Source organism: Caenorhabditis remanei, chromosome III (genome assembly GCF_010183535.1).
Source record: "Caenorhabditis remanei strain PX506 chromosome III, whole genome shotgun sequence".
NCBI lineage: Eukaryota > Metazoa > Nematoda > Chromadorea > Rhabditida > Rhabditidae > Caenorhabditis > Caenorhabditis remanei.
The window spans coordinates 6,715,694-6,725,506 of NC_071330.1; the positions used below are offsets into that span (position 1 = coordinate 6,715,694).

The following is a 9,813-nucleotide window of genomic DNA, read 5'->3' on the forward strand; positions in this document are numbered from 1 at the left end:
AATTTTCTTACAATCATAGCGAAAAGAAGAAAAATAGAAATAGTTATTCCATATAATTATTATTTTAACAAAAAAAGTTGCATTAAAATACATAATTCATTGTTAAAACGGTGAGAAACTTAAAAATTGCGGCTAAAAAAAGCTGAAAACGCAAACGCGCCCCGCTGAGAAACGGCGTTTCCCGCTTTTTTTTTGAATCGAGATGGCACTAATTGAAGGCCGTGCCTTGTCAACTTGGCGACAGAAAGGAGTCGAATTGAATCAGTGTGAGTCCGACCTAAGTGAAGGAATACAATTCAATTTCGTGACGGAAACAGAATCGTCTTTTCATTTGGGGCCTTCTCGATTTTTCGTTTTTCCATTTCCTCCATTTTCCCCTCCTTGCCACGGTGATTTTTTCGCTACATTAAATTTGGGTTTATCTTCCATATTTTTGCTTCTCGCTAGGCCACGACCCCGTGAGGCAAGTGCGCTCCGCCAGACAACGCAGTGTAATTTTCTCTGCCATAATTTTTAATCAGCTATATAAAAAAATAGAAATCGAAATTGAAAAAAAACGGCCTCATGAGATTAATTTTTTTCGATCTAGTTTTTGTAGAAAAAAATTCCTGCCGTTTTAAGGCCTCCTTCGTATAGAAAACGGGAGTTTGTTGAAGTGATTTTCGTCAGTGTTATTTTCTCTTCCACAAACTTTGAAGAGGTTTTTAAAAAAACTGAATCCATGAATTAAAAAAAACGCTTTCATGAAAATTTTTTTTTTCGATCTAGTTTTTGTAGAAAAAAATTGGGATAGTTTCCGATTCGTTTTCTTATAGAAAACGGGAGTTTGTTGAAATTAAAAATTCCTGATGGCCTAGTTTTTAAAATGACGATGGCCTAGATTTGAGAAAGCTCACGAAGAAGCACATCTTCTAATTTAATTAGGGAAATATCACGAATCGAGATGGAGTTAAGACATGTATCACAAGAATGGAAATTTTGTACTGATTTCAAAATTTTATTTGAATTTTGCAGAACGATTCTGTGAAATAAGTTATTCAGATTTTAGTGAGATTTCAGTACTAAAAATGGAAACTTTGAAGTCATGTAAGTCGTCCAGAGAGTGGATTCAGCGATATTGAAATGAACCATAGTATGTTTCAAACGACGGTGAGCATTTCCAGTCGTTTTATAGAGAATTAAGGAGATTTTCAATCGGCAAGAAACAAGATCTGCAAATCGGGAAGTGACGAGTCGAGAATAACGTTTTTTTCTAAATTTCAGTGTCGGAAATGAAAAAAACTGTCATTTGAAAGTGTATTGTGTATTTATTGTCACTTTTAATCGTGTTTTTACCTGTCTTTGATGACAACTTTGAACTTCACTCGAAATATCATCGTCGCGAAGCAAATTTTCATAAAATCAGTTCAATAACATGAAAACACACCATTTGTAAGCTAAATAACTAAACTACACAAAAATTATCATCTTTTCGTTCCTTTCAAACACTGGAACTTGCGAAAAAGTGTTATTCGCGATTTGTCACTTCCCAATTTGCTTCTTCCCGATCCAACATTCTTTCCGATTTGTACGGTGTCTCTTGTGTGATTGTAAATGTTTCAAATAGGAGTTTACAACATTTCATTTATCAGATTATCTCCTAGATGCCTTGAAAAAGTTAGAAACGAGGGAGATTGATCACTGGATTGCACTTTTTACGCCGGAAAACGGATCAATACAGTTGAAACGTCAAATTTTAGATGTTTTTCACTTGAAACTTTCTGGTTTGATAACATAAATACGTTTTTCGAGCAATTTTTGACTTATCTACCATGTTTTTGTTTCCAAACGAACACTTTTCATTAAACTTTCTCTGCACTTCACTGCAATTTATTAACCTCATTTTTCTGTGCCGCGGGGTTACATCCTTAGCCCCGCCCATTTTTCTGCGCACCATGGGGCGAAAAATTGTCAACGGGAAATGTACACAAAAAATCACCGTGCTTGCGTAATTATTTCGTTTCAATTCATGACATTTTTAGAGATTGGCATTTCAACATACCGATTTCATGTGGATTATGAATAAAAGAGATTTATTTTTTTTGATATTAATACTCACCCAAAAAGTTGTGTATACACATCCTCCTTTTCTTGTACAATCCCGACAAGACATTCGAAATTGTGAACCCGTCGCACTAAAAAAGGAAAAATTGAGTAAGAATTTGGGAAAATGAGAATAAGGGTTCAAAGAAATCGATATGAAGCTGCGGGAAAAACATAGAAACGGCTAATTGAGAACAACACTTTGAACGCAAACGCTGGATGGAAAGTGGGGGGAAAGAAGAAAGTTGTAAAAGTTTGGAGTGATGAATCATCAGAAAAGACATGTGAAGATGGAAACGAGAAGCAGACACGCAGAGATCGGGCGGCAGCAATGCAGCCTTTTCGTATCGGCCGACGACAGGAAGGACACTGTTCAAATATTGCTTGAGTTCAGATTAACTCGGCACGATTTGAAGAATTTAGTTAGAAGATGAAAATTTTAAAGAATATATTTGAGGTTAGAAAGATTTATCTATTAAACCTATTTAATATTAAATCTAATATGCAAACAATTTTGATAATCGTACTAAAAAAATTACAGCACATTTTAGAAAAGCTCTCAGCCCAAAAAAAAATGAAAAAAAAATGAAATCAAAATACCTGCTCCACGAAGAGTACACGAGGTGACGGACGAGTTATCGCAACCCACGGCCATCAGAAAAAAAACGGGGAAATTCAAAAAAAAATACTTCACCTAAAATACCGTATTGTTTTCATGAATTTCCGAAACTTCGAAGTCTATCACTATACATTTTATATGAGTGGTACAAAAACTTTCCGGGAAGCCATATTTTCGAGTCAATTGACTTCAGAGTAAATTCATAATATATGAGCGGTTGTTATGGAGTCGAAAAGACGCAGAAATAGGAAACCTTTATTGTGTGAGAGGTAGATGGAGAGAGTGTTTTGAATGGAATAGAAAACAAAGAAACGAAGGAAATTAACTAGGCAGACGAATAGTCGGAGCTCTGCGGAGCCACATTTGTTTTGCTCGTTTTAATAACTAAATTTGATATTTTTCTCGTTCCAGCAAACAAAGAAGAACTCAAAAATACTGAGAGCAGTTCATGTCGAATAGTTCGAAGTGAGAGCATTGAAGATATTGGAGTTAGGAATGGAGAAAGGAATGTAGTTGCATACCAACGAGATGTAAAACCAGACGGAAGAGTATATCCTGAAAAGAAAAAAATGAGGATTATACTTTTTGCATGAAGGGGATTAGAGATTTAATCCCCTCATTATAACTGACCAAAGTAAAAATCAAAAGAACCAACGAGCAATGGGATCGAAACTAGAATTGGGATCATAGACTGAAGAAGCATTGAATAAGTCAATTGAACTCGACGGCGGTGAACATCTGAAAGAGATCAGGTCGAAGGAAAGATATGTAGAATTAAGTTACTGACCGAAACTCCTTTTGTCGTATTTTTTGACAAACGTGTATATTGCGACGTTGATGAAAACCGCAAAGAGATTGAGTCCCAGTGTCAGGGATATCTAAAAGATTGGAATTCGGAAAAGATAAACTAGTTATGTAAGAACTTAGATTTTTTAGTTTGAGTTCCACTGTTTCATGAAAGCTGAATATTCCATTTTCAAAGAACTTACTTTAGAAGCTCAATCATTTGTGGACCTTTCACTGTTTTGTTGATTCAGTTCAAAATATAACTTGTAATTTTATATAAACCTATCGTTTCCTATCATTTCAGATTCAGCAGACATCGAATCTATTCAGAGAACTCGTTTTTCTCTTCACGAATCCTCATTTTCCCGAATTTCTTACCCGAACCGCTTCCATCGCTTTACTGAATCGTAGTATTGCACATTGATCATTTGTTTCGAATTCTCCCAATGGATAGTTTAACATTGCAATCACAAACTGAAATGTATAGTTTGTTTTTGTTGGTTGTCTCCAGGGAGAAATGAAGACGAATCGCCGCTCGATTTAATCCCCTCGTCAACTTACAAAGACAACTGAAATGAACGAATGAACGACAACTACAAACCACGATGGCATTTTTCGATTTCTGACGACTATGAAGTATCGGAATATGGCAACTGGCTGAAATGTGAATCTTTGTTTTCTCACGAATATATCATTTCTTTACTTACCAGAGGAAGCACCTGTGCACAGGAAGTTGTGGAACTGGTGATACATTTGACAAAAGTGCAAACTGCGACTGTATACTGTGGCTCAACAAGTGACCAAAGGAATACAACAAGATAGAATTGAAGGAAAAATAACGGAAGAGAAAGAACAAATGTTCCCAGGGTAACGAAGAATATCGTGGGCTGAAAGAAATGAAAATCAAAGTTTTTGGATTTAATTCTGAAACAAGAAATACCTTGAAAGACCTCAAAAGATGTGGACGACAAACGAAAAATATGCATAATAAAAGATTGAAAACGACGCATGTTCCATAGACTCCGAACTCGACTGTGATACGATCTCTGAAACATTTTTGAAGTTAATAAAAGTGTAAACATTTGGAAAGAAAAGTGCTTGATTAGTTTCGTTAAATGAGAAAAATCTCATGAGAGTTTATGTTGTTGTTCTGAAATGTTTGAGGGAGGAAGCGTTGAAGTTTGGTCGGATTTCCTGATTTGCGTTAAAGAAATGTCAACACTAAAACACTTTCTGATATATATTAGTCATGTTACAAAGTAGAAACATTTACTTTTTCAAAAAAGTAGATGTATTAAATTACTCTTGCGATTTAAAGCGGTATTCATAAAGTTTGAAGAGGTGGAGACTGAAGATCATTTTACGGAGAACCGCACGCCAATTTTAATTTCAGTTATGCAAATTAGACTCGGAATGAGAAAGAAGATTGTCTCCCAAATGAGATAATCGAATAAGTTCAATTTCTACATGGCTGTAACTACCGTAATCGAGTACTGCTCCTCTAAGAACTGTGAATCTACAACACTGAGGAGCATTCTGAGAACAAAACTGTTATCAGTTTAACTGGTACGAAATTAAAAAAAACATTTCATGACTACAAGATGTCCGAAGCATAAATCAATTATATTTTTGTTGTCAGTATCTCTCATCTTCCTTGTAAAATCAGGAAAATTTTAAAATCGAGATAGATTGGATGGGACTAAAACTCGTACCAGATCTGATCAACTTTAATTTATTTCAATATTTAGTTCCGTCGACACAAACAATAAATATCAGTGAAAAGTGGAAAATGTGTCTTGTGAAATTCTTGAAACAATGACCAAATCTCAACCGATCTAGGAATAAGAACCTTATGAGATTCATAAATTTAGAGTTTCATTAACTCGATAGGACAAACAAACCTGTATGTAAGAGGTGTAATTGTAAGAGTACTCAGAGAGATGTTGCTGTCAATCATTGGGTTCTTTTTTGGTTCTGAAAAAAAAAGAGGTAAACAGGGTAAACAAGACTGGAATAAGGAGTAGTTCGAAGATGATTCGAAAGCAAAACAAGACAAAAAACAACAAAGAAAAAGAGAGAAAAAGTAGAAAAAGAGAGGATGTATAGTTTGGATTGAAGACTGAATAAAAACACAAACTAACACACAATACTCTTCGTGTTGAGTATGCTAATCACCAGCAAAGAAAAGCAAAAGATGCTATACACGTGGAAAGAGAAAGGAATACGAAGGGAGCAGCAACAGAAAATGGAGAAGTACTGAAAGGGGAAGAAGGGGTTGTCGTTGAAATTAAAAAAGGAGCAGGCAAACAAACGAAGAGCGCCACGTGCTGCCATCCGATTCCATTCGATTTCTATCCTGAAACTCGAAGATGGAAGCGAAGAAACTAATGTTTGGTCGTCATTTGGCTCACCGACAACGATTTTGAATCGAAATTAAGGAAGGAAATGACGAAAGCGTTACGTGACACAATATGTTTTTCTTTCTGGAAGAAGTGATTCGGAATTGGATATATAGGTCAAGTGAACTGACTTTATATATGTAGTTTAAGCCAATCAAGATGTTATTGTGTTGATTCGACGAGTTTACTAGAATCTGTCTGACAGGGCGAATCACACGTTTCTTCAAGTTTACGACGTGGAGGAGGCGATCTTACAGATTTGAGAACTTCCTCAAATTATGTAATTCGTGGAACTGGGGAAAATTTGAAGGAATTAGGGACGAAGTGCGTTCAGAAACAGTTGAATATCACAGAAAAGAAACGAGGTTTGTAGGATCCAGGAATCTTTCAAATGGAAGTGAAGAATGTCAAAATGTATTTAAGGTTACTACTGAAAGTTTCCCTTGGTTTTGAAAGGTCCATAACTTATTCAGAAATGAGATTATAACCGTTTTGAATTTTTAAAACAGTAATTCTATTTATCGTAATTATAATTATTTTCTTTCAAAAATAAGGCAAGGAAGTCGGACGAACTCTAAAAATTAAAGAAATCAGTGTGACAAATCACTCAGAAGATATACGGTTATGGTTAGGGAAATTGATAAACTGACGTAATGAAGAAAAACTATAAAAATAAAAAGAGATGAAAGCAATTATAGTCATCACCTACAATTATTATCCGAATTAATGTGAAAGGATCAAAGCTCCTTTTTTCTAGTAAACTATACTTTTTAGAAGCGTTGTGAACATTTTTAATTAGTTAATTAGATCTTGACAAAAAATTTGAACTTCGAACATCTTATTTTACTGAACATGAAAAAAATAGAACGTCTGTCAAAGAAATTTTTCCAGAATCTGAACTGAAACCGAACTGATCTGTTCCTGGAGGTATAGAGCAAAAATAAAATAAATACGGGATGAAAGAAACAACTGAATCGATCAACTCATCTAAACTAAAAACCATCAAATGACATCTATTCAACCCAATGTGGTGTTCAACGCCCCATACGATAACACAATCTCACGGTGATCAATTTATATCAAAACAATTAGCCGGAAACATCTCGGAGTCGATCATTCTTACGGATTTCTCAATGTAACATTGCTGAGACGATTTTCAGATGAAAAATGAATCAGAATAAGTGTATATGAATAGCAAACCAATAGGATTGTAATTAAACTATGTAATAAGCGATAAACAAAAAAGACAAGGAAGACAATAAACTGAATTCTGTGTACAATAAAAACTTGATCGTATGGAGCTTTTGCAGACAATAACCGACAATGTCTGCAGGGAAAGAATATCATTTGAAAGCGAGAATAATTCGAACTCTGCTCCGTCAATTGCAGTAATAAGATGAGAAGAGATGTCTGAAAGAGAGGGTGAAGAGGTGTTGTTGATTGTTGTCGTGTTGTATCATTTCAGCAGAAAAATGAAGAAAAGAAAAGAAAATAGGTCGAGAGCATCCGGAAAGAATGAGATGATGGATGGAGTAGTGGAAAACACAAAGAAATTGGTTCAAATAAAAAAGTGAACGCTTTTTAGTGGCTAGTTATAAAACGATATCAAATGCAATACTTTTTCTTGTTCTTTTGTAATTAAATCTTTTTTATTTTCTTCTTGAGAGCTGACAACATTTTCATCATGAAGACTTCAGTGCTTTCGAACAAAATTTCTTGTCTGTCTGAGTGCATGTTTTTCTTTAATCCAGTTCTCAAAATCTTTTTTCATTCAAAAAATTCATTATTACAATAATAAATACCGGTGGAAAACGTTTCATACAAAATAAAAACGCTGAAAGTAAAATTGCAAAATATTGGAGCTCGAGAGGGAAGGAAAAGGAAATTATGAAGATCATTCGGGTATTTGAAAGACGACTTTCTTCTTTTAAAGTGTTTATATTCATTACACAACGTCTTTATGGAAACTCAGACGCCATTTCTTCTTTTTCTCTCCAGATTTCGATTTGTCTCGTAGTGCACTTTTCGGCAGAATTGATGCCTCTTTTGGTGGTTCCGTGTGAGCACGTTGAAGAGGAATTGGGCCACGAACTGATGAAGATGACGATGAAGAAGGGACAAGAAGAGTTGGAGATGCTCCGATTGGACGATGTGTCAAATGGAATGAGGCGAGAGATCTGAATTTGAAAATTTTGGAAATGTACTGAATATTTCAAAAAATTACCTCGAAGTGTCATTAACCATATTGAGAGATCGAAGAGACATTGTGTCGTTTGTAGTGCTTCTTGCCTGAAAATTCATGTTTCCGTTTTCTTTTTCTATTTCATGTTTCCTACTCACAGACAAATTACAGGATGCAAGAGAGTGTCTATCATCTTGACTCATACTCATAATCATCTCATCGTAAAGTTCTTGCCAGATGACGTCGGGTACTTTGCATCCAGGTAGGGGTTCAATGATTTTACATGACACCTTTCCGCGGAGCTGAAATTATAGATATTAAGAGGAAAGAAAAAAAGAATCAGTCTCTCTCGAAGAGGAGAAGAATTTGAGTCCACTTAGATTCTGATTCATATGCTTCATCTTTTCTCTTAACGAAAACAATTCCGAAGAAAAATTCTCCAATTATAAACTTTCTCTTATCCTTCCCAAAAATCTGGCTTTTAAACCCTACCATCCACCCACAATTCTCTTTTTTCTTTAAGTTTGTCGTCCGACTCTTTTGGCCAGATGCGACACACCGAGAATAGGTGATAAATGGTCCCCTCGGGACATTGAAACCAATAGAAAACCGAGGAGGGTGACTGGTTGGAGCAAGAAAAATGGAGAGAAACGAGCTCATCAGATGAATAGAAATAGAGTATGGGACACGAGATACCTTCTGTTCAAGATCGATGAGTTGTTGGAAGAACCCGACGTTCGGACAGACGATGTTACGGGCGAGTTGGACTGCTTTGTAGGAGTCATGGAGGGTTTTTCTGAAATTTATGGGGATTTGAATTGGAGTTGTATTGGACTGAAATTTTATTTTTTGATTCTTGATGACGTGGAGTCAAAAAAAGTCAAAAATGGAAAAAAGCGAGAGAGAGACAGGCGAAAATTTGACCTCGAATTTCACCATTACAGATTTCTATTAATCAGATTTTGAAAACGGATTCATAGGTTTTCGAGGATGCTCTTTTTATCTCAATGGTTCGTTTTTCATGGAAATGTTTCCGGCTTAAAAGGTTCCCTTGTGAGTATTTTTTCAGAAGTGAACAAAAAAAGTTGAACTGGCCAGAGAACTAGTTAGGAGAACAGGAAAGTTAGATGAAAACTGTTGTGTAGGAACTTGGTGTATTTATGTGTTGCAGGAATAAGAACCTAAAACAAAACAAAAGGGATAGAACTTCCAGAATTTCAGATGAATTGAGTTCAGATAAGTCAATAAATTACCAAGAGACTTAGGCAAAGAATATGCATAAAACTGAATTAAAAAATACGAAAACCTAATGTTTTGAAAATATCTTTTTCTTGAATTAAAATTAAAATTTATGAACCAAACAAGAATAATATCTCAACTAACTTTTCCTGCTGCATCACATAAGCGATCGCAAAAGTAGCCGAACGGGAAATACCCATTGCACATAATAAGAGAGCCCTTCCTGCTCCTTTTCTTGCTTCCTCAATCTCCTGAAACAAATAATTCATTTCTCTTTTCCGTTCCCTTTTTACCTTATAAACATTCGCCCAATGAGCAGAGAGATCCGTTGTTTCATTATCTTGAAGTGGGAGATGAACTACTTTCATATGCGGTGGAGCCGAGAGTCGGAATCCCGGAATTAAATTGATGCAAACACAGAAACGAGCTGAAAAAAACGAAAGAAATGAACAAATGATTATATGCCATATGTTCTTCTCACAGGAGAATATAACTCATAGAAATAA

The 9,813-nt window shown here is 35.4% G+C and overlaps 1 protein-coding gene across 1 annotated transcript; it reads right to left on the reverse strand.

Annotated features, from left to right (window-relative positions):
- Positions 1-3,480: 3,480 nt before the first annotated feature.
- Positions 3,481-5,444, reverse strand: GCK72_009539 (uncharacterized protein; the record flags this gene model as incomplete). Its single annotated transcript, XM_003112962.2, has 6 exons — positions 3,481-3,579; positions 3,866-3,961; positions 4,049-4,144; positions 4,195-4,374; positions 4,428-4,533; positions 5,389-5,444. 6 exons carry the CDS (start codon positions 5,442-5,444, stop codon positions 3,481-3,483), a joined length of 633 nt encoding a protein of 210 aa, XP_003113010.2.
- Between the last annotated feature and the right edge of the window lie 4,369 nt (positions 5,445-9,813).